This window comes from Cinclus cinclus, chromosome 19 (assembly GCF_963662255.1).
Source record: "Cinclus cinclus chromosome 19, bCinCin1.1, whole genome shotgun sequence".
Classification (NCBI taxonomy): domain Eukaryota; kingdom Metazoa; phylum Chordata; class Aves; order Passeriformes; family Cinclidae; genus Cinclus; species Cinclus cinclus.
This window is the reverse complement of record NC_085064.1, coordinates 2,232,523-2,258,272: the sequence shown is the minus strand read 5'-3', so window position 1 is coordinate 2,258,272 and position 25,750 is coordinate 2,232,523. Positions and strand designations below refer to the sequence as shown.

General features: G+C 38.4%; 1 protein-coding gene across 1 annotated transcript; it reads right to left on the bottom strand.

Annotated features, from left to right (window-relative positions):
• Positions 1–5,102: 5,102 nt before the first annotated feature.
• On the bottom strand, positions 5,103–24,436 carry C5 (complement C5). The gene is made up of 41 exons (XM_062505546.1): positions 24,372–24,436; positions 23,588–23,780; positions 22,817–22,979; positions 22,437–22,507; positions 21,757–21,848; positions 21,031–21,113; positions 20,806–20,896; positions 20,401–20,506; positions 19,640–19,766; positions 19,310–19,425; positions 18,898–19,098; positions 18,500–18,703; positions 17,826–18,035; positions 17,496–17,645; positions 16,970–17,099; positions 16,621–16,686; positions 16,314–16,514; positions 15,717–15,807; positions 15,271–15,347; positions 14,570–14,709; positions 14,102–14,323; positions 13,535–13,595; positions 12,923–13,012; positions 12,483–12,695; positions 12,271–12,346; positions 11,681–11,840; positions 11,168–11,263; positions 10,706–10,877; positions 9,853–10,058; positions 9,319–9,471; positions 8,924–8,986; positions 8,603–8,684; positions 7,950–8,001; positions 7,501–7,603; positions 7,335–7,409; positions 7,133–7,238; positions 6,854–6,940; positions 6,421–6,510; positions 6,001–6,084; positions 5,474–5,612; positions 5,103–5,266 (listed from the first exon to the last, which is right to left on the bottom strand). Exons 1-41 carry the CDS (start codon positions 24,434–24,436, stop codon positions 5,137–5,139), a joined length of 5,037 nt encoding a protein of 1,678 aa, XP_062361530.1. The 3' UTR covers positions 5,103–5,136.
• Between the last annotated feature and the right edge of the window lie 1,314 nt (positions 24,437–25,750).

Here is a 25,750-nt window from a genome sequence, read left to right as displayed (position 1 = left end):
CATCCCAACAGTTTTTCTTATCATAAGCATCTTGTTTCAAAGCCCAGGGACTCCCCTGGGAAGTGTTTCTGGGCTGGGACTAATCCCAGTTCAGATCTGGGCACGGGGATTGGCAGGATCAGCACAGGGCAGGGATACACAGGAGCTCATGTGGGTTTAGATACATCCCCCAACTTCTGGTATAAATCTATGGGATCCTGCTAAATTATGTCACAGATTAATTTGATCCCTCATGGTTCCACAGGAAGCTTTTGATCCTAGCTTGTTTTTGAGATTCCTGACCAAAACAGAAGCTTAGAAAAAAACCCCACACTTCAATATTACATAGATTGCTGACTGCAAACTGCTGGAATTCACTTCTGCTGGAAATGAATACCCATTTCTACCTCCCTGTCAGAACCTGGGGATGAATACCCTCCAGGACCTTATGGCAGAAGGTTTTAATGGAAATTTTTATGATTTAGGCAGTGAAAATGACGTTTTTATGGCATGTTGCTTTTTATAAATAATGAAGGAAACCTGGCCAATCAGACCCTGGCAGAGACAGACAACCCAGCCATGCAGTAAAGGAATGACTTCAGTCACAGCTGCCATTTAGGCCCAGCCTCTCACCAACACCTCAGTTTATGTCTATAAATTGCAAATTACCTTTCAGCACGTACAAACTGGCACAGTGCAACGTGCATCTCCTTCAGTGGGGATGGGTGAGGTGTTCCTGACAGATTTTCTCTTTGGAAAGCAATTTTCCCATCAGTTTTTTGTGCTGCAATTGAAGAAATCCTGTATCTGCAGATGTAGACATCAAGCGTAGCTCCTCCAAAATAATTTTGATGACACTGATTTGTTCTAGCTGGGGATGTGTTCCTCATGGTACAAACTGCAGGGAACACAGAGCTGCCAGTGGAAAGAATGTGCTGCTGGGGCTACTCTTGGAAAGCCAAATGAGACAATTCCATGTCAGGGCTCTTTGGAACCAGACTCAGAGCACTAAACCCAGCTCTGAACCCTCTGTGTGCTCTGGAGTCCTTTAAACTGGCACCAGTGGGGCTGCTGCCCTTAAGAGAAAATAGATTTTCCACTGTAAATCCCAATTTTGGGGGCTTAATATCTCAGCTGATTGAAAGTGGGTCATATATAACTTTTTGTTTACTTTCTTTGTAAAAGAAATTGCCTCTTTTAGCTGTCAAGTAGCAAATAAACAAAGGAACTATAGTTTGAGCCACAGCACCTTAGGAATAAACTGCATTTCGTGACTTCTAGCTCTGAATATGGGTAAAAATAACCATTTTATAAATAACCCCCTGTGTGTAACAAGTATTTCCTGGGATAGAAAAGAAAGGGTTGAATAGAGCAAGCTTTACTCAGGATTTCTCTGCTATTGTTTTCTACACTTGAATGTTCTTTTTATGAGAGCTGTGGTGTTTAATCCAGTTTAGTATTTTCCAGGAAATCAGTTGCTGCTTAAACATGTATCCAAATTCCAAGTTCATTCAGAACTTGAAAAGCAAAATTTAACACAAGGACTGGAATTCTGTAATGATCCAGCAATTGGCAAAAGCAAACTCTTGGTTCCCAGGAGAATGAAAGAGCCAAACCCAGACATTTCTCCTAATTAGAGATGAAAACATTATTAAATATCCTTAGAATTGAAAGCATATGTAGCTCCTATAAGGTGGGTGTTTTACTGGAAAATAACTGACAGCCATGCTAAATTTCTGTGTGTTCTGATGTAAGAATTCAGCAGGAGATTAAGAACACATTTTGCTGGGAGACATGGCTAAACATTAACATTTACACAGACTGAAAATAGGCTTGTGTAGGTAGGGTCAAGTGAGACAACCCACCATGGATGGACACCAAACTGCCAGCTCCCAGACAGTGATTTTTTTTAAAATTACAAAATAATCTCCACTCAAAAGACAAAAAGGATTTCCTTACTCTGTGTTTACCCATCTCTTGCACACCCCTTCTGTAAATGGATCTAGAGACCCCTCCCAGCTGATTCCACAACTCCTGTGGAAATAGGTGTTTGATATTGTTTATTAAAAGACTTTTGAACTTGAAAGGAATCTTACTAAGGATTTTATTCATGGATTTTGTATTGCTTCACTGTTTACAGAAGAGAGACTGTACCTACACTGAACATCCACACTGCTTGCAAATATACAAAATAATTTTGGTGTGGTATTCTGGCTTTGCACTGCCCAGATGCACTGAACAAACTCACTGTGATGAAGTGAGTATTTCTCCCATTCCAAATAATTCCAAATGAGAGTGGAGCATCATAACAAAATAAAAATTATGTGGTAACTTGGACTTGCACCCCCCTACCTCTTCCACCTAGTATTTAATATATGTGCTGGGGTCAGCCAAGAGAGAATTATGACAGTCACTATGGAGGTATTCAGAAGTAATAATATTAACCTGCAAGGGGGATTTACCATTCCTCTTCTAAAACTGTAAGTTATTCCTAATTCCACACCATTTTTGACAGAACAATTGGCCGAATATCACTACCTAGGGCTTGTGGCTTGTCCTGAAATATTCTACACACAAAATCACTTCTTCCCTGCTTGGGTAACAATGGCCAGAGAAAGGCACCCTTTGGCTCTCTCCCTAAATTAGTCACAGCTCTTTGGCACAGCCCAGCAGCTTTCAGCCCAAACCAAAGTGTGAGTTTCACGTGTCACTGTGCATAACAGGGTGGAATTTGGGCTATTCAAGTCACTCACCAGCTTGGGTCATTGACATGAATTTCTGCTTGCAATAAAAAGAGCAATTAGTTCATTTTCTGATGCTTAGCTGTCTAAAAACCAGTAAAATAAATGGAAATGTAAACAGAAATAGGCATTTTTAAAAGAGCTAAGGGATAGCACAGTATTAACCCTTAGATTTGTTATAATCTCTAGAATTCAACCAACTCAGGTCTGCCAAGAGTATCCAGGGAGAATCACATTTGAATGGCATCTGCTGAGTTTCCTTATTCAAAGGGAAACATGAAAAAGGAAAAAAAAAAAGTATAATGCCCAAACTTATTTAATTGCCCTTAGAGAGTCCTGCTTTCAGAGATTATCTCTGTGCAGGCAAGGTCAGTGATCCATTTTCTTGGAAAAGTGGGGATAAACGTGGGCTGGAGCACTCAGCTGCTGGGGCCACTTCCATGGCATGGAGGCAGAGCAGTCACCTCACACTGCCTGGCCTTTGGGAACACTGCAGCAGTGGGGCAGGGAAATGCAAGTTCTGGAAGCACTACAGCTGTTGGCTGGGGATTCAAAGGCTGGAACATTTGGAGACTTGCACATCACAGACATAAACAAGCAAGGAACAGAAAAACACTGTGTACAATTCAGAGAGAAAAGCACAGCTCTGGTGTCCAGAATCCACAGCAAGCTTGGAAGGACAGAATGTGCTTTGAAATAATTTCCATTTCATAATACAAATGAGTCACCTTAGAAGTGATTCTTCCAAGAATTTCCATGTTTGCTGGGATTAATCCTGGGGTTGTTCAGTGTCCCAGAACTCTCTGACCATGAGGCACTAAGGTTGGTGTGGCTCCGAGTTCTAAAATCACTCACATGCCATTTCCATTTTCTCTTGTCCTGCTAATGAAGCCCTGTGGAAATCTGCCAACATCATTTGCATGTGGAAGCAGATGAAGACACAGATATACCTTCTCCCCACATGGTTTTGCTGTGAAAGTCAAGCCATGCCATGTGGGGAAGGTAAATCTTCCTCCACACCTCCATCCTCCACCTGGCTAAATATCTGTACAAATGTTCCCATTAAAATACATGGATTTGAAGTATTTTACTGATCTCAGTGATATACTGGATAGTTAATTCTGAATAGAAACAGAGATAACAAATAAGATTAAAGATTTTTTTTTTAAACTGGTGACTGTAATTTGATATTTAAGAACAGCACTTTTATGTGTTATTTTTAAATAACTGGTCTTCAAGAGCCTTTTTTGCAGTCTGGCTCACTAAAAATTAATAGAACTTAAATGTCACAAGTCACCTGTGAAAACAAGACATGCCCCCTTGTCATTTAAAGAGATAATTAGGTCTCACAATACACAGTCACCAGTTCAGAAGCAGAAATGTTTACAGGTAACCTGTCTAGACAGCCCCACTGAGCATTTCCGTGCACTTCTCCCTGCAGTTTGAATTTATATCCACTTATTACTGGACACAGCATGAGCTTCTTGAGCTTCTTAGAAAGTTTGGAGGATTAAAAAAAAAGCCAAATACTCACAGAGCCAGAATTAAAAATTGCATCATCTCTGACTATCTTCTTTCCACATCTTAAATGTTCTGGATTGAGATATTCCTAAGAGAGAGGGAAAACAGTAATTTTAAAGTTCTTGGATGTGCTGCTTTTGGGCAACTCTTCAATATAAATAATAATGTGTGCAACTGTATTTTGTATCAAACTCTCTTCTCAGAAGTTTTACTGGGAACCAAGGTGATTTGTGCCAGGAGCTGTGAGCAGGAAAATTGGCTTTTCATCTGCCACTTTCCAGGAGGCAAGGCAAGATTGTTAACTGTCAAATTCAGTCATCAAATGCAAAGTAACATTTGTTTTAATCCACCTAAGTTACAGATGTTGATTCAGTTGAATGCATCTTAACATACAAATAATGAAAGGCCCGCACATGATTAAAGAATTTTTTTTGGTTGGGGTTTTTTTAACAAGAAAGCAGAGCATAAAACCAGCATCAGTTACTGTCAGGAATGGAAATGCAGGAATTCAGAAAAAGAGTACAAAAGGAAAAGCTAAGGAATAAAGTTTCTTTCACAGAGAGCTTACAAAGTGGCTGCATGTATTTATGTTCTGATAAGACTTGGGTTTAATGACAAGACAGTGCTTTTCATGTTTGTTTTTACAGCCAATCCACTTCTTTTGACTTCAAATGTCTTTGCATCAGTCTGTGTTATTTTCTCATCCAAGCTTAAAAATCATATTTGAACATTATTCTGCTGTAATAAAATTGCTATAAAATACATGCCAAGATAATTTTTCACAACAACTATTTATGAGTGTTCAGCTCAGAAAGAATTAATAAATAGGTGAGGATTTTTCTTCTTTTCAATGAGAATTGATCTGGATTTTTAATTTAAAAACTGTCCAAGTGAATTAACAGCCACTGATGAGAAGATCTTCAGCAAAATCATCCATTGTGTTCAGAAACTCTTGACAGGAGGTACAGGCTGTATTTGAAGGCCACCACTCAATCCAAGTGCTGGAGTCCAGAGGGTACTGGAATCTAAGAAGACAGCAGAAAATGATCATTTGCTGCTAAGATTTGGGAAGGAAAATGTCAAACAGGAAAAAAAAACCACATCTGATAACACATTGTGTGACTGTTAGCTGAATACTTTCAACATTAAATCAATTCTGTACTTCACAAGGATTGTTACATACAAACTCTTTAAGATTAAATCTCAGCATATCCTGGTGGTAAATTACTTACTTGAAACTGTAACCAATGCTTATCTTTAAGGCTTCTTTTCCCATGATCAAATACTGCTCTCCTGGGCTCAATTCAACATCTGTGCAGGTCTTCTTTTTAACAAAGGTGATTTCATTATTTTTTTGAGCAAAAGCCTGCCCTAAAAAAAAAAAAAAATTGGACAACCACACAAAAAGAATTTCCAGTAACCCATATATTAGAGAGAAAACACTAAAATGTTCTACAGTACTGCACAGTCAGGGGATCTCTTTGCCACTGTTCTATAACAGGAAAATTTGATGATATAAAACGTGTCTCTTGTAAAAGTTTTTTCAATTAAATCTGAGTGGCAGATGAGTCTTGTGCACATTAAATGATTTTATATTATAGCAATTTTAAGGAAATATGGGATGCTTAAACTCAGAGCAAAAAGGAGTGAACATCAGCTTCAATTCCGCCAGCCCTATGAGCAACAGGAAAGACTGTGAGTGCCAAGAACAATCCAACTCCTTTCTCCCAGGAGCAGAAACCTGGAACAGGACACTCACCCCTTTTATAGAGGTCCAGAAGACTTGCAGAATACTTCACAAAAAACCCTTCCTCACTGCGAGATAAGATGTTCACTTTATAAACTGCAGAACGACACAAAGCACAACCTGGTTATTCCTTGCTCCTGCCATGTACCCTGAACGTCTTAGAGATGCTCAGAAGGAGAATTTGGTGTCCCTTTACAACTCTGATTTCTGGGAATACAATGGTTATAGGGGCAGAAAGAACTGGGAAGTGCTACCCACATCAAATCTGAGGGAAGCTGTGTGCAGAACTCACTTTTCTCTACATTACTCTGGCAACCACACTGAATTTCTAATCACTACAGCTTTCATTTTAACAAGATGTTTTTCAGCAGCAGCAGACAGAGCAAACAAACACTTCAGAGCAGGGGAAAGAGGCAGTGAAACCCCCATTACCATAAGCAGTGTCCCTCTGGCAGGCAGCCTCTCTCCTGCTCTCTGCAGTTATTGACTGGTCGAGCCTCGCCTGGACTTTACCACACTCAGCTACGAGGAGAAAGGGAAAGGCAGAGCTAAGAGAATGTCAGCACATGTCCCCAAAGAAAGCAGGCATTTCCATCATTCTGTATGGGATAATTAACTGAGCAACACCACAAATACGGGACTGCATGCTGGAACAGTGAATATTTAAAATACAAAATATCACCCTCAAACACCAGACTTAATCCAGTCAGACTTCCATGATCACATTTTTAATGTAAAATTTGGAGGGGAAATAGCTGTGTTCTTATTAGGACTTCTTCCCTATGTACAATGTGGTTTAGTTCAAAGCACTACACTGCTTTTTCCCACCAAGCAAAACAAAAGAACATCTTCAAATAAAGCTTACCTTCCATGCATTTGCATTCATCTCCTTCACACAATCTCACGAGTTTTTCATTTCCATAGGGGTTATAAAGCATGGTGCATCTTTTATCTAGAAGATCCAGAAAGAAATAACAAATACATGTAGAAAATCAAAGTCCAAGATGTCAACACTGAAAATTGGAGAGTCAAAAGTCACCTGAGCTTCAAATAAAACAGAGTAAAAAATCTGTTAAAGATGGGAAAATGTAATTCTTTGGGAGGAATGCAGAGCTCAAAGGCAAACAAGGATGTGAACACATACCTGGTGCATGATATTCATACACAGTGAAGGTGGCAGGGTTCAGCATTCCAACCCGGAAAAGCTCACTGATCCTGAAGCCAACACACAGGAACTTGTGAGCTGGCACCTGTTGGAGACACACATGAATTAAGGAGCTCCAAAGGCAGCAAAATGATTCCAAAGAGTAAAAGCAGTGCTTACAGTCAGGAAAGGGGTAACATACAGAGTCTATCTGCAGGACAACATGCCCATCTTTTATCTCATAATCTGCTATCAGCTGATCAACTCCGCTCGCAAGCTGCAGGGCACAGAAAAAGATGAAGAACAGCAAATATTACAGCTCTGTCATATAAAAGCCAGGAAAAGAAAAAGCATTCTGGAATACTTGCAGTAGATAAATCCTCTGGATTGGCTTCCACTCCACTGACCAGCCCTATGTCCATCACAGCATGAGCAGACCCCGACCGGGGCTCCCTCGCACTGGGCCTGTACCTGAATTAGATTAAAGCCAATATTAGTTAATTATAGCTGAAATCAAAGAGGCATATTGAATGTGATCCCAGAAAAACCTGAGGAAATTTCTGTCAAATTTAGGCCACAGTAAACTCATAATGAAGTAAAACAGTCCAGATGAATCAATCCAGATTTATGCCAATATCACACATGAAGAAGCTTTTAATGCCTGCATTCCAGGAGAACCCAAATATAACCTGGAGACTCCTTCCCACAGAGATCATGACCTTTGGCTCTAATTCTATCTACACAGAGAAAAAAACAGAAAGAAAAGATCAGGAGAGCTGGTGGGATTATTAATAAACAGCCCCTCAGCTGCACTTACTTTGCACAAGCCTCCAGGCGCCCCAGGGGTTCCCCATCTCCTTTGATTCGACCTGTTCAGACCAAGCAGAGCCAAAGAATTTCAGAATTCTCCAGAAGCAGCAGCCCAACCTCTCACAAAACATTTTCATAGTTGGAAGGTTAATTCCTTTCCATTGTTTTGGTGGCTATTTTAATAGGAAATCATTATCTAGCCACAAACAAATCACATTTACCTCTTTGGTAATTCAGGTGAAATGACAGCTTTAAGGTTTAATGTAGGTTATTGGGTGTTTATATTATTTAAACTCAGAATTTGGTTCTGTCCCCTGTTGTAACTGGACTAGAACTCTCAGTACTTTGTAGAACTCACTGTAACTCCTCCCCTTCATATTTCTTTCTTCTCACTCCCCCACCTGTAAAAACTCTTCCATAAATGACTGAAAACGAACCTAACAGAAATAAACTAAATATTAATTCTAGTCACAGAAAGGCAATAGTTTCAAACAGGGATAAAAAAGCTTCTAGCGTTTTCTTTTCCACTTTTGCATTTAGAAAGTGGCAGAATTTATTTCTTTCTTAATAAAAAACACTCATAAAAACCCCAGGATTTTTTCCCCTTCCTCTCTTGCACTGACCTGAGTAGCAACATTAAAAATTATATTAACCCTTTACCATCATCTCTCTTTGGAACAATCTTCAGTTCAAAGTTACAGGACTCCTCAGAAGTACCAATGGTGTTATACACTGTCCTCACCTGCACACACACAAATCAGACTAAACAGAAGCAGCATTAAACAATCCTCAAATCTGGCATAAATCTGTAAAGCCCACACTGGGAAGAATATAAACAAGTCTGGTTTACTGTAATATAAAAATACCAGCAAAGCAGAACAAATAAATTATCAGCACAGAAAGAAACAGGGAGTTCTTGAGGAAAACTACACCATATTAAGAAAAGAGAAATTCAATATAAAAACCTGGTTGCATACTTACATTTACTGTAGCTATGCCAGTGCTGCTGCCAGTGCTTACATATAGATCATCTTGCAAAGGTGCCTAAAGGATTGGTGAGAAACAAGAAATTACACATTAATAATAAAGATTAGCAGCAATTAGCAACAATTCAGTTCAGCTGATCTGCTTGTCTTGGTTACATTTCAAATACATAACAGATTCTGCACAAATATTACATTTAAATGAATATTCAGGTATATTAAATACAACAGGTAAGCAAAGTCCTAAAACATTTTCCATAAAAATTATTACCAGCTTGTTATAAGTAAAAATAGCTATTTTAGTAGCTATTAGCTATTTCAAAGCTCAAACAATCATTTACCAAGATGCTAAGAATTCTGGTTTCCCTTTTTAAAGCAATATTATTTACTCACTGTCATAGTTCTTCCCACAAAATTGTCTTCTGTCAGTTTAAATAAGTTTAGAGGTCCTCCATTTTTGTAGGATACTTTAACATCCATGTCCAAATTCAGTCGTTTGACCAGAAGGGAATATTCAGTCAGGGCCTCAAGGGCATTAATAGTGTCCTGCCAGAAATCAGTGATAAAGAATTAACTCCGGAGATTCTATTTATAAAAATTCAGTTTATATTAATGAAGAAAAGTCAGATTTCCCAGAGACCAAGGATATCATGGCAATGGAGTCACCTGATACTTATCCCATACACAGGACTCCAGTGTTGGCAGTGTGGTAATTTAATTGTATTATCCTCTTAAAATGTTCATATCACAAAATCATGGAATGGTTTGGGTTGGAAGGGACCTTAAAGCCTCTCTCATTCCAGGGACACCTTCCACTGTCCCAGGTTGCTCAGCTCCATCCTACCTGGCCTTGAATTTCCAGGGGTGGGAAAAAATGTTTCAGATTTTGATACTTGGAGAATGAGGACAAAGTATGTAAAAGCACACCTGAGTTGAATAAAATCCTCCCCCGTGTCTCTGCTCTTCAGAGAGCCATTTGATGATGGGCTTGGCATAGTTTTCATCCCCTCTTAGCAAAGTAGTGAGCAAGGCATAGGCTGTGGTTTCAACTGTTTGTGCAGTAACAGAGTTGGGGGTTGGCTGGTCTTGTGTTTTAAAAGCATCCTTCCAAAACCTGTAGATGGGAGGGTCACCTGCAGGAGGAGCAGAGGGAGCTGTTCAGATGCAGGCACAGCAGCAGCACCAGGTGAGGCACTGCCCACTCAGGGCCAGGAGACAGGCAGGAACTCACTGTGCACCTAACAGGGATGGAAACCCAATCCTCCTATGCTAAAAACCTGATGTTTGCAAAGTGCTGAGTCCAGAGCTCACACCACAGATGTGGTGCAGAGCAGCTGAGGAGCAGTGAGAACTGAGCAGTACCTGTGACAAAAGTGGTACAAAGCAGCTGAGGAGCAGTGAGAACTGAGCAGTACCTGTGACAAAAGTGGTACAAAGCAGCTGAGGAGCAGTGAGAATTGAGCAGTACCTGTGACAAAAGTGGTACAAAGCAGCTGAGGAGCAGTGAGAATTGAGCAGTACCTGTGACAAAAGTGGTACAAAGCAGCTGAGGAGCAGTGAGAATTGAGCAGTACCTGTAACAAAAGTGGTGCAGAGCAGCTGAGCAGTGAGAATTGAGCAGTACCTGTGACAAAAGTGGTACAAAGCAGCTGAGGAGCAGTGAGAACTGAGCAGTACCTGTGACAAAAGTGGTGCAGAGCAGCTGAGCAGTGAGAATTGAGCAGTACCTGTGACAAAAGTGGTACAAAGCAGCTGAGGAGCAGTGAGAACTGAGCAGTACCTGTGACAAAAGCCTCTTTTTTCAGGGCAGAGAATGCTGCCCGTGCTGCCTGCTGGTTGGGGTCCAGCAGGGCCAGGGCATAGGCAGTGATGGCCACAGTGAAGGGGCTCTGGGCCAGCTGCATGTTCTTCACCAAATAATCCCCTGCTCTGCTCCTGGCATCGTGGATTTTCTGAAAACAGACAGGTTACAGCTCACAGCCATCAGACTGACCCTAAAGAAACAAATCTTCTCTGTCAAGACTATACAGATATATAATATCTTCTATAATATCTCATCATAAATCCAGAAGTCCCTTGTTGTTCTTTTTGCTGAATTTGAAAGACAAAGATGAACAAAACAAATAAGTCTGTGAAACTGAAAAAAAAAAACCCTCGATTTTTTTTAAACAAATGTTAAAGAAAAGGGAAGAAATGAGAAGCCTGGAACATGCCCACTGGCAGAAATAAAAATAATGTTTACCTGAGTAGGACATATTTTCATTGACTTGTCAATTCCAATAATAGAAAATGCTGTGAGATACAAAGATTTTTCTTTAGCTTCTCGAGGTAATGTACCCTATAAAAATCAAATAATAAAAATAATGAAATAGAAATAAAGGTTCATTGAAATAAATTGAATTTTTCACTATTTAGGTGTAGAAATAAATAGAAATTCCTGTATAAACTATCAGTTTAGTTAAACCTGAAAACAGATTGACTCCTTGGAAGGTAATAACTCATTTGTAAAAAAGAAACCAAAATATATGAAGTTTCTGAGTATTAAGAAGTGGCAAGCAGCTGCTTTTTGTGGGAAAACAGAAATGTTTGCAAGATTGTGCTGAGCTTTAAATGGAATTAGAATAAAGAGAAAAGTTTTCTTGAATGGGTGTTTTGATGAAATACAGCCTAAAATATCTTGCACTGCTAAAACACTTTGCCTCCTGGTGCCTTCAGCTTTTACTGCCTAAGCACAGAAAATGTTTGGGTTTCCTACCTGTAGTTTCACTGGTTGGTAGTTTGAAAACTCATTGAATGAGCCATCTGGCATCTGACAGTTGTCAATCAGCCACAGGAGGGAATCACAAACCAATATTTGATCAAGGTCAATGTATTGATTCACTTGTCCAAGGATCCTTAAAGCAAAAGCTGTCAACCTGCCAAGGGAAGCAAACAGATCCTGTAGAGATTGGCAGGTACTCCCACACTGCAGAGGGCACCCACAAATTTACACTGTTTAGGATTCTGTATCCTACACACTGCCACAGTTCCAATGGATAATGAAGATTAATTTTAAATTTAACTCAACAAATGGACAGTAATTACTGAAATAATTTTAAACTAGGAGCAATTCCTGTGTTTCAAGGTAAGAACTCATTATATCCCAAAGCCATCTTGATTGTTGTGGTGTGAATTATGGACACAAAGAAAAGGTTTGGCAAGTGAAAGCAAGGAATCAAAAGATATTATTCAGAGTTGTAAGCGCTGCTTAAATCTACCAGCACACTCTTGTTTGGTGTGTACTGAAAATATGAAGGCAAAGGAGTGAAATAAGGCTTTTTCCAACCCAGACCCTTTTCAACTCACCATGTGCTAGCTTGCCCATTCTTCCACATGCTGTAGGAGGAGTCAGCATTCCTGAACGACGAGATGCTCACAACTCCTGAGGGATAGATACACCAGGCACAAGGAAACTTATGAGAATTAGATTTGCTCCCTCAGATGTATCATCCTTCTCACTTAGCAAAGGTTATGGACCTCTATAACCCTGAAGCAAGAGAAGGGGCAGATTTTTCTACCTTCTTTCATCTTCCTCCTCATCTGAGTTCTGGATCTCAGGGTCTCAGGGCCCAGTAAATGCCAGTTCTCTGACTCCTCCAGGTAGCGGAACACGTAGAACACCGGGGCGATGCTCACGAGCTCAGCCTCTGCACTGCCCTTGGGCAGGCTGGTCAGCAGCTGCAGGCCACTGGGGCTCAGCATCGTGGCAATCACTTCACCCATGAGATGTCCTGTGGAAGGAAAAACCCCAAAACTGATTGAAACAACAGGTCATGAAAGCAAATCCAAGGGTAGAATCTGGCTCTCACCAGCGACTGTTCTTTAGGAAGCGTTTTAATTTCTACACTAAAAGGGGACTTGCAAAGCTTCCTCTCAAAATAAAAAGAATAAATCAGGTTAATGTAATATTAAATAGGAGGAAAAGTGCATATGCAGTGCACTAAAAGTTTCTATTTACCTTTTACACTGACAGTTCTGTCAATCTGTGTTTTAGGGACTAGATTCAGTGGGACTTTGTATCGAAATTCTTGTCGTCTCTTGATTGAACCTGAAATTGAAGATGTGGAGATATATATATATATGTATATATATAAAATACTGCACTATCTAAATCAACAGATGATTCAGCTGTAGTTGACAGATTGAAGGTTACCACTGAGAATTCAGCAACCAAAATTTGAAAACAGAAATATTCCCAAATGCACAGGCAAACAGAGTCAAGCTTTGAAAAGGAACAGGTGCAAACTCTTTATCTTTCTTCTGTTACCAAAAAAAAAAAAATCTAATCTGGACCCCAACTTTGTGGTTTCTTTGGTTAAATGAGAACATATTCTATTCTCATTAATAAAGATGAGGAAAACTTATATCATACTAAAAGATACATCTAAAGATTCCTTTAAGAAATCAATCCAAGTTTCCTTAAGCCAAGTTTCCTTAATCCTTGGGAAAATACATATTTACAATACCTCAGGAAGGAGAAACTCCAGGTTTTCCACATTATTAAAAACATGATTATCAAGAATGAAGAACAGGAAAAAATAACACAAAGACACCTCATCAATTCTCTTACCATAAACACCCTGTGGATCCAAAGTGAAACCTGCATGGAGTTCTTTCTTAATGCCTTCTGGCTGGGATCATGAGGAGGAAAGAGGTAGAACATGGACACATTTTTGTTTAATCAAATATATCAGCTGAAACAACAGGTTAAACCCACAGTATTTTTTGTCTTCTTTTTCTGTAGCTGAGTTTGACTTAACAGTTGTACAGGTATTCACAGGAATTACAGTGTCCTAGCTCACACAGTCCTTGAGAAAATTTAACAAAATATTTAAATTAAACCTTAGGAAAGGAAAAAAATGTGTTTCAGTGAAAATCCAAACTGAACAACTTAGAATATCTTTGCAAAGTTTTAATCTAATTTTTTATACATATAATCTTTCTGTTCTTATAATCAAGGTTTAAAAATGAGTGTGCTCAAATACTGAGCCATTCATTTTTCCACTGCACACACCACGGTGAATTCAAGGACACTGTGTGATAATATTAAAATAAAACAAAATTTCTACATTCACTCAGTTGAACCCTATTTGAAATTCCAAAATGCTAAAAAGCATTGAGATTTTTTTTTCCTTACCATGACACGTAAAGTTTTAACTACAATTTCACTGTTCCTGGGGGTCAGCAATGTAAAATTGACAGTGTGAAGACCCAATTCCAGTGGGAGGATCCTGAATGTAACTGCTGAGGAAGAACCAGCATCCAAATTCTTGAATTTACAGCTCTGCATCCTTGATCCAGCACTTGCAGAATCTCCAAAGGTACAGACTCCATTTCCAGCTGCTATTTTAACACAGAACTGAAAGGTGGAAAGATTTTAATGTTTAATTTCCATGGCAGGTAGGACACCAGGGAAGGATCAAAGGCACTGAAATCCTGAGCATTCTGCTCCTGTAATGCTGTTTCTTTGTTTGCAGTACGTAACACTGGCTTAAGGACTGAAGAAATCTCATCCAAGGATCTGTTTGTACTGGATACTCACGGGAAAAATGCTTTTTGAGTTTATTATGTCAATCCTTCCACAGGACTCGTTAACACAAATTACCTTAATTGCAGAGGCTTTATGGTTATAAATGGATCCTTTTAACTCGATTTGCTCCCCTCGTACCACGGAATAAGGAACATAAATGCTCAGGAAGATATCCTTCACAACCTGGATTTCCAAAGGTGCAGCAACACAAATACCTGAGAGAATTAAAAACATGAAAGCAGAGTGGCTTATCCATCGTTCTAATAAACAAGTTTGAAAAGGTCTTAACATACTTTGGTGATGATTTATGATTTTTCAGTGTGTACTTTGAAGAGTCCAAGCTTTTTAAAAGTTCCCAGGTTTTTGCTTCCTGATCCAAGTGCTCTCACCACTCCTCACACCCCAGCTGACATACCAGGTTCTTCGGGCATCTTCCTCCAAAAGAAATGCTCTGCTTGGATTACCAAATCTCTTGGAAAACCTCAAGTCCCTGAGCTACAGGTAGGACAATGTAAAGCTGTCCAGGGAAGAGTTACTCAGTATTTCTTCTTACTCTCTATGAGCCACTGTCACACACAAGACAGGCTCTGTTTTCCCAGCTACTGACACTCACAACATGACAGTATTTATTTTCCCTAAATTACATATTTTCATTTTGTTTTTCTGTCTATTACCCAGCAAGTGAAAATTTTAGAACATGAGTGTCAAACTCAATGAGAGTGTCTACAAAATTTCCTGATTCTTTAGCTCCAAACCAGTTGGGTTGCAGTACCTACCTTTATCTGAAATGCCAACACCTTGTACTTCCCAGGTGGTCAGGGAATCAGGCAAGGTGACAGATAGAGTCTTGGACCTGTGATAAAAGTGTTTTTTACATTTATTACCAATCACCATCTGTTAACAGAACAGTTCATCACCAGCAACACTCTAAGAGAGACTCAGGGAAGCTCTGTGCCAGAAACCAGGAATTCTGGATTTTTGTTTGAATAAACTTGGTTTTAGCTGATTTCACAGAAGCTGGTATTTGGCAAGATCCAAATGAAAGGAAAAGTGGATCAACAACCTGGGCACCACACAGTACATGGAGCATGCAGAGGAACATGGCAGGAATAGTTTGGATAAAGCTCCATTACAGCACACATCTCTGATGCACCTAAGGTTACCCATTTTACCTCAGTTCTACCACTTCCTTTCTATAAAGGTGATTTGAGAAAAGCAGTACCTTGAAGAAACTTGGTGAACTTCCCATAACCAGCTTTCAGGGAAGTAGCTACGAACTTGAACCTCATCCAGTTCCAAGAGAGCCTCAAAATCTGAAGAACATAAATACAGCAAGTAAAAAAACCCCTGATACAAGAAAAAAGGCATCTAAATGCCCCCAGTCAAAAAATCTGTGTTAATGCCACCTCATCCATTTCCACATGTGAATACCTGTCCAATATTCTGACAGATCACCTTGTTAACAGGCAATTACAATGGAAGACAAGGAATTTGACACTCCCACAGATCTTTCCTGAGGTGTCACCCACTGGCTGTCTTGGGCAAAGGATTCAAATTTAGTATTCAAGTTTACTGTTAACAAACCCTCTCTGACTGCTGCTCTGCTGGTTCTAAATGTGAGTGAACAGATTAGAGATCTGAACACAATAAAGAACTGCTCTCCTACTCCTTTCCATGGATATATAACCAAAGTCTTGGGAGACTGGTAAAATCGTGCCTGGAATGACCCTGGCAGGTACCAGGGAAGGGTTAACAGATTCCATCACCTCTCTGTCCCCCCATCCTGCTGGGGCAGCACACCCAGAGCTCTCATACTCACGCATTCTGGCCAATATTAGGAGCTTATTTGGCTCTTCCAGCCGCAGTTTGTTGGCAAATTCACAGCAATCTGTGAATGCAGAAATGCACCTTTGGTTCCTCCGAATTCTCTGAGCTCTCTCCCTGCAGGTCTCAGAGACTGGATAAGCCTTTACTCCAGCCATGCAGCACTGCCTGGCTTCTGGATCTCGGTATCTGGCCACTGAAATAAAAATAAAATAATTCACATCCTTGAGATGAAGTTTTTATTTCCAAATGGACGGGTTTTTTTTTTTTCACGATGATATACATAGAAATATTTTCAGCACCTTCTTTGAGTATCTTTTCCTTGAAGCCAGACCGTTTGGTTCTTAACACTTCCTTGCAAGGTTCACCTGTCAAAAAAAAAAAGAAGTACACACAACATGAACTTTTCTTGTAATAGCATTGTCCTCTTAAAAATAACTCCACAAAAACACATTCCAAATGCATGAAACTTCTTGTTTGCTGTTTTAATTACACAAGAGTATTTTCATTTTGATTACAGTAACTGTTCCATGAGATGTTTTCTCCTGACTCAAAAATCATCAGTCTATGCATCCCCAAGATAATAACTGAGAATGCCAAAGAAACATTTCAGAAAATCCCCAGTTTCATGCCTGCACCACAGGAATGTACCTGCTTCCTCTGAGTCATCAGCATTTGCATTGGTGAGGAAGGTGAGCCCAGCCATCCTGAACACGTCTACATTGTTCTGGCCTCCCCCAGCCCCACAGCCAAGGTCACTCTTCTCCAGCTGCAGCATGATCTGAGGAGAAACACACGTGCCATGCTGGCAGAATGTCTGCAGAACACAGCCTGGAAAGGTTCTTTGTGAAACCAAGCAGGAGATCCTTGTCCCCACGGCTCCTTGAGCAAGGAGCTCTCCAATACTGCAACTTATTTTTGGCCAGGTCTGTGCAGTTCTGATGAGAGAGTTCAGATCTGCCTCTAAAGCCACAATTTACTTCTACTGGAATGCAAAAGATTGTAAATGAATTCTTTTAATAATTTTGAATCGTAGATTTAAACAAACAACTTTCACTCTGGCTTGAATTTCTCTCCTGCCCATTCTCAGGCTGGCTGAGTGCATGACACGTATCAGTTATTGAATGTGAACATGAAACAAGGAGCAACTTGATTTTCTTTATGGCTGCTACCTCACCTTTTCCATGGCTCTCTTCCTTCTTCCTGTGACTCCATATATTGCCTTGTCAATGGAAGACAAAGCAACAAAGGAACTGGACTGGGTTTTCATGGTGAGTGATACAACCTCTGCTGGCTTCAGTGTTTCTTTGCTTGACTGCAGCTTAATCTATAAATTGAAAACAAATATGGGTAATGTTGAAAGCACATTGTTCTGAAATCGATCCAGCTGAAGGCAGGCACTTGCTATAATAATTTAAGTGCTAAAGGACTTGTGTAAATCCAAGATAAAATCTTCCCATAAAATGAATGCACACCCATCAATTTCAGTGCCTGTTTTGCTACTCACATCAAGGCTATTCCCACATTTCTGCTCCACATTCAGCCAAACTGAATCAGCCACTAACTCTGCAGCTCCTTCTCCCATGACTATGTAGTAAACAATGAGACGTGCTGAAGGAACCATTTCTTGGGTTATCTGGAAAGTTAGGTGCTCATATTCCAAATCCTTAATTCTCTCCTGAGTTCCAAAGCTCACTGTCTTCCCTTTTGATGTGATCTATAGTTGAAAAAAATTATGGAGAATAAAAAAGTCAACTTTTATATTCAGTCTACTTTTCACATAGATATATATATAGAGAGATATACAGATATATATATTTCACGTAATAATTATTTGAATTTATATCTTCCACTAAAAAGAAGTGCTGTCTCTGCACTTCTTTTCCTTCATCTACATTTCACCTTCTGAAATAGCTCTTGAGACCAACACTACTTGTCCTTAATCCCAGTCAGTGTCAGATAAGAATTCAAAAAAGAATAGACTATATAAATATAAAATTTAAACAGGAGACTGTTATTTTTTTTCCCATAAAGCTGACAGATTGTATCTGAAAGGAAGCAGTTGTCTGAGCTGCACATATTCTGGGCTGAGGATGGTTCTTGATTGTTGAGGTTTCTCATCCATGACCATCCATGTTAAATTGCAATTCAATATTCTATGCAGAAACATCTGACACTCACCAAATAGCTGTAGTGATGGATTTTATCAATGAAGTGACTTTGTGGATACACGTTAATATTTATTACATCCCCCACTTCCAGGGTTTTGTGGTTTGAAGCCCAGTCAATATAGAGATAACTCTGACTCAAGGATGAATAAGCTTTTGCTTCATAGGTTTTACTTGCTTGGTTTTCATCTGAAAGATGTGGATCTGCAGTTTTAACCTGGAAAGATAATGAAATGTCTGAACAGTCTGAGTACAGAATTGTACCTAAGCAAACAAGAAATGACAATGCCAAAATCATTCTGCAATATGTTGTTCAGAGGGATTAATAAAAGAGAAGGCATTTCAAGACATTACCCTCAAAGAATTAATTACACCCTTGAAGAAATAATTTAATGGAACAATTTAACTCACTTGAAACTCCAACATTTTGCTGTTTGATGGGACATTAACAACAAACAAAGCAGTTCCATCACTGACTCTTGTTTTTCTTCTCCCAGATTCTGAATCCTCTGATATCAACTCAGTCTCATCCATTTGCTCACTAAAGGATTTTGCAGCAACAGTTACAGGGACATTTCCAACAAAGTCATCCATGGTGTCTTTCACCTGCACCTGTTCACCAGGACAAAGAAATGATGACATTTTTCAGGAAGAATCTTCCAAGCTTCCCAGCTGCTTCTACAACAGGGAGTCAAAAAATGTACAAGTGAATGGCAATAGAAGTGTGTTTATCAGACAGAGTGGTACAGAGAGAAGATCACAAAGCTTGTGCATGATGGGGTTCATGTTACAACGTGCAACCACCCTGCCCCTGGGAACTGACCTTAATGAAGAAGGGAAGGCCAGGCTTCACAAAGAGAGGAGTGGCAATCAAGCTCAGCTTGTAAGGAGAGACAGCAAATCTGACTCCAGCAAACTCCACCTCTCCACTGAGGCCACCTAACAAAACACAGCACAAATAGCCAAAAAGTAAGTTTCATCCCTAACTATTCTTACAGTGAGAATGGGCTGTTCTTCCTTACAAGTTTTTGGAAGAAGAACTTAATATTAAAGAAAGTCTGATATTAGGAAAGATAGCCTCATAATTTTCTTGTCTAGCTCTGTTCACATTTGCAGAAGTGCTAAGAAAAATTTCAGTTAAAGAGCAACTTACCCGTAGACTCCAACACTGATGCCACAATATATAAATATGAGCCATCCAGTGCTTCCAGACTGTCAAAGCCTATAGAACTTGCTGCTCTCCTACTGTTAAAATTGATCTTAGCAACTCCATTTTCAATCTGGAAATGAAATAGAAATCATCACTTTATAGTCAGTAATTTAGAAATAATACATGGACCATATGCAGATTCAGTGTGTTTCTGTGCATCATCTATTTTCAGAAGAAATCAAAGGTGGAGATGTGTTAAAAAATAATTATTTATTCCCTAAAATTATTTTAAATGAATCAACCAATGGCACATTTTACAAAGTTTGTGTGTGGGCTCAGAAAGAGGTGGGGATAACACAGAGAGATATCTTCATTAAATGAGGAAAGGGGATAATTAGTGTAGAGCAGACTCCCCAGAATAAATCAATATCATTTTGATCTGCTTGTCTCCATTTGATTTCATCTACTCTGCAATAGCTAGCACTGAAATTATTTCATAGAAATTTTAATCACACAGCTTGGCCAAGAGAGTAATTCCAGCAGATTGAAATGCCATTGTCTCAGATGATGCCTGAGAGTTTAATTTCCAAGTGCATTTCTGTGCCCCTGATGACAGCATCACACAGGAAAAGTCCACACTGGGGAGCTGGGGATGCAAACCACGACTTGAGGCCCATTCTCACCAAATTTAATGGAAAAACTTCAGTGGGACTGGGTCACTCCTGAGCTATGCATGTGAATTCTACACAAACTTGACTTCTTACCCTTGTCACATGCATTGCCTGAGGCATCATTCTTTTCTCACTTTCTTCAATTATTCCAAAACGAAGAAAAACATCAGCACTGGGAAGCTTTTTGTTGGAGAAATAGCTGAGAATAAAACAATATAAATGCTTTTAAGATTACTTTAATGGCTGCAACAAAGCTTTAGTTTTTGAAGAGTGATTGCCTAGGCAAGAGATGGAAAACAAATATCTGCATATTTTTCAACAGAAAAATAATTACTTTGGGAGAATTTTGAGAAGGAAATGATTCACAGCAGAAATGATTTTGATGAAAGAGCTTCTTGGGGAAAGCAAAGAGGAAAAGTCTGGACTCAGGAGAATCATTCCTCAAGTAAAAGAAGAAGGGGTACAAAATATTCAGAACTCCAAGCCACATTTCCTCACCTGGCTTTCACTACAATCCTGAAGTTCTCAAATTTATCAGAACTAATAAAGTTACTCTCTGGCTCGATGGTGATGGAAAAGCTTGGCATTGCTGTAAATTGAGTGGAAAAAAGGTCACTTTGGGGGTTTTATTCATGAACACATTGAAGAATCACAACCATTTCAAGAGATTTGAGGTCTTGAAAACACTAAAAAATGAATGTTCACAGCACAGGCACATCTTACCATATTCCTTAACTTCAAATTTTGCCACAGCTGAGGTCACAAAATCCTTCTTGTACTTGGCTTTAATCTTCCAAATTCCATACCTATGAAATATCAATAATCAAACAGTTTTTAAGATGAAAATTAATGATGAAGGCAAAAATTATTATTACTGCTTAATAATATTTCATGGTATAATCTCTTAGAGGGGAAAATTCTGCACCAAATTTTTGCAGCTGCTCAATGCCTATTTGAGCAGATTCTCTTTGACACATCACTAATTACTTGACACTTGTTTTAAAGCACTGAAAATCAAACAGAAAATAAAATCAGTTATAAACCAGTTTTTCAAGCCCCTGCTGTCATCCTTCTGCCATCTCAGCAATGCTTCAGCACCCTCTCAAGACTAAAAGGAGAACTGAAGAGATTTTTTTTTTTTTATGCTGCTGTTCCTGGGAAAATGCTGATTTGTATGAAACACATGTGAAATCCCCATGTCCTTGTCACTGTTTATACTGTACAGTAAAAAGCTTTAATTATCATTAATGTTCTTTATTAATTGAGTATGAAAAACCTACCACTCACTGTTCTTTAAGAATACTCTATTTTTATCATGATTCCACCCTAGAAATGTTAGAAATCTCCAAGTTTCAAGTCATGCCCACCATGCAAAACAATTGATCACAGCTACTATAAAAACACATTATAATGCTAATAATTCACCAAAACCACAGGAATTAAATCTACTTAGGATTAGGAGGAATCTTGAAGTCAGGAAAAGAGACTATTCCAGTAAAATCTCTTTCTTCTAAAATATCCACTTCTACTCCTTCAGGATCCTTGAAATGATAAGAGGAAAGAATGAGAAGTTACAGATTGTTTTTATCAAAGGGGGAATCTTCATCCTGGGATTTCAGAGGCAGCCTGGCCATAACATATTTTCCTTAAGAGTTTTAAAGCATAAAAACACAAATGTTTGTAGAAACAACTCAGACTGAAATTTTGATAAAATACTTTATTCTGGTTCCACCAAGTAAAAGATATGCTTAAAATAGCTAAAAAATTACTGAAATAACAAGCCAATTGTTGAAGGCTAAAAAATATAGTAGATACTGATTATGTTATATCTTAAATGAAACAAACTATAAAATCCCTATATTATTAAAGTTTCCTCAAAAATCCTTTTCCCAGATACTAAAGATGATTTTTCTTTATCCATTCTGAAACAACTTCAGGTCTGGACTTGAAAATCTCTATCCAACTTTGCAAAGTCAATTTTAAATATTTTAAAATACGTCTGGCTACCTGCAAAAACATCTGAGAGTTTTATTAAATATTGATTGCAATATTGATTTCCCACCTATCTACCTACTTTTATTTGTTATTAGAGCTACAAAATATTAACATGAAATTCAATTACAACTCACCACAAAAGTTAGGACAGTCTCTCTCCGAGCTGGCTGCAGTTCTTCACTCAGAGAGTAAACTCTGACTTTCACTGTAAGAATTACAGCAATAAATCTCAAAACAACCAAAAAACTCACTGATATTTTTAAGAAATTCTCAGGAATGTCCTTCACTCTTTCCTAAATTAGTCATTTAGGGTGAGGAGGGCAGGGAGAAGTGATTCACTTTTACAGTATGATCAAATAATTCAAAGTAGCATTCTGCTAATAAAAAATTAAGTATCAGCTGATGGCAATGCAACACAACCAAGAGCTTAAAAAACATTTAAATCTTAATTCCTTGGCAGAGTCAGCAGACTTTAAAAATTAAACCCCAGCCAAGAGAAATAAGCATTATTTACCTGACTGATCAGGAGTATAAACTGGTTTGTCTGTATGAATAAAAAGAAACCCATTCTCATAGGAAACAGGAATCTTTTTAAATCTTGTAAAATGTGGAGAAACAGCTTCCAAATACAAATACTTGTCTGAATTATCTGTTCTTGGTAAATCTGTTGGTTGAACCTGCAGGAGATGAAATAAAGGGTTTTGAATATTATTCAAATATTTTTCATGCATTTTTTCCTACACTATTTTTTGATGCAAAGAGTATCTGAAAAGCAATTACCACCCTGTGGTTGAGTATCATTAAATAAAAATATCAACACTCACAAGGATTGAGTCTTGCTTACATGATAGAGGATGATCTGGAGTACTAAGCTACAGATATTCTGAAATTTTGCATTTTATCTATGTCCAGAACTAGAGCAGCAAAGTTCAAAGCCCAGTAATGAGGTCACAACAGTACAAATTATTAGATTGCAATTTATGCACATGATGAATCCTGGCCACAACAAAGCTGCTGCTGTGGCTGGTACTTTGATTTGATTTCTCTATTTTTAAAGTTATACAAGTATGGTAGTGTTTCTAAAATAGTTTGATTCTATGTTTAACCTCAGTGCTGTTCCTTTAAACTAATTTTATTCAAAGTAATTTTAATTTCAGACCAAAAATTAGGGCATTAGGCTTCTCTCCCCAGCTTAGACAACTGAAAACTGATCATAATCTTTTTTTAAAGACTTATCACTAAAAGTTATGATAAAAGGACTGTAAGAAAAGTCTGAATTCCTTACTGTTAAAGTTACAGCAGCTTGGAATTTGTTGGCTGGAGTTAAGGAAATCCGACCAGACGAATACACAGCAAGCTTATCTGGGAAACTTTTTAGGGCAATATTGACTGGAAATTCCTTCTCATAACCAAAAGCTTGAACTACAACTTTCTCAGAGGCCCCAGCTCGGAAGATCTTTGGTGCTGTAAGGACATATCTGTACATGGAATATAAAACAACAGTCATGGAACTGTATTTATTTCAAATTTCTTACTTCCCTTTGTAATTCAGTTAAAGCAGCAGTTATACAGTGTTAAAGCAATAATAATAATAAGAAGAAGAAGAAGAAGAAGAAAGAAGAAGAAGAAAGAAGAAAGAAGAAAGAAGAAAGAAGAAAGAAGAAAGAAGAAAGAAGAAAGAAGAAAGAAGAAAGAAGAAAGAAGGAAGAAGGAAGAAGGAAGAAGAAGAAGAAGAAGAAGAAGAAGAAGAAGAAAGAAGAAGAAGAAAGAAGAAGAAGAAGAAGAAAAAGCAGAAGAAGCAGAAGAAAGAAGAAGAAGAAGAAGAAGAAGAAGAAAGAAGAAGAAAGAAGAAAGAAGAAGAAGGAGAAGGAGAAGGAGAAGGAGAAGGAGAAGGAGAAGGAGAAGGAGAAGGAGAAGAAGAAGAAGAAGAAGAAGTTTACTGTAAGACAGTAATTAAAATCCTATTTGGATAGTGCCCTTTGTATTGGCTCTTCATATGTAAATTCTGGATTTATTTACCCAAAAGAGAAGACAGCAATAAAGTAAATTCTGTATTTGTTTTTACTCACGTTTTCTCTTGGCTAAAAGTCGTTCCAGAAAACAGCAAAACAATAAAAGATATTAAAATAGTCATTGTGTCTGGGACAACAGCAAACCATAGATGTTAATGAGGGTGGGTTAAACAGCCTCTGCTGTGGCTGAGCAGAAATGCCACTAACACATCTCACTCACAGTTAATAATTAATGGCACATCATTCTTTACTAAAACATTATTGCTGCCTCCCGAGGAAGCCAGAACTGCTAAACTTCGTAATTTTTTAATTTACGATTTCAATTTTTAATATGTCCACAGCAATCCTGTGTCAGTCTTCACTTGCCTTCTGACAACTGAATAATAAAATAATTTTCAGAGGTAGAAAAAAGCTTCAACAAACAAAAAAAATCGATTCAGTTTGTCCTTAGTAAAATTTTTTAAGTCAAAGGGACTTTAAATCTGTGTCTGAAGCAAAAAAGCATTTGAGTTTTATGTGCAGATGTGTTTAGACCAGCATTATTCTTCTGTTGTTTTGAAATAACTTTTCCCTTACGAATTCCTCTTAGTTATTTGTTTTTCAGATTATGCCAACCTTTTATCATTACAAATAAAAACTGCAACATGGAAGTATTAGGGCACAAAATGTGACCACACACTATTTTAAACAGCATTTTGCATTTAAAAAAAAATGGAAAAAAAATTACCAAAAATCCCCACAACCATTGGTGACAAAACCTTTGCAGGCCTGACATCTAGGAAAGCACCCCAACAAGTAAGTTTATGTAAAGTTAAACAAAGTTGTGCAAGAATGCTGAAGTTTAAACAAATATCGAGGTCAACCTTTACGGGAAAAGCGTTTACAAAACTGTTTCTGATCGATATAAAATGAAATTACAGTAAGGTCAGCTTCTCACCAAATGTAGTGAACTAGAAGAGAAGCAATAATCGAATAAAAGCTTATAAAATGTAAGGTGATTAATATTAAAATGAGCGGCCAACACACATTATTAACAATGGGGTGGTAAATGAAAAGGAGCTAATATTGAAGAATACTGGGAAATGCTTTAAAAGTTTAACAGTGCTCTTAAATAGGGTTTTTAAAATCGAATTGTGCTCCTTCCTTACATTTTTCATAGACACAGACTATGGTTTTTCAACCCTGCATTTCACACTTAGTTACACAGACGCTGAATTAACACAGTCCTAGCCGTAAAAAGACATTTATTTACACGCCTCTGTGAAAATGGCTGTGATTTAGACCGGACACGTAGAGTTTATAATTATAAATGAACTGCGTATTTCCAACAAAGCACATTTAAATGCAGTTTTGCAGCGAGATGCTAATGTGACACACACACGGAGTACGGTCAGCAGCGCAGGTTACACCGTTTATACAGCGATTCGGGTTTTCAA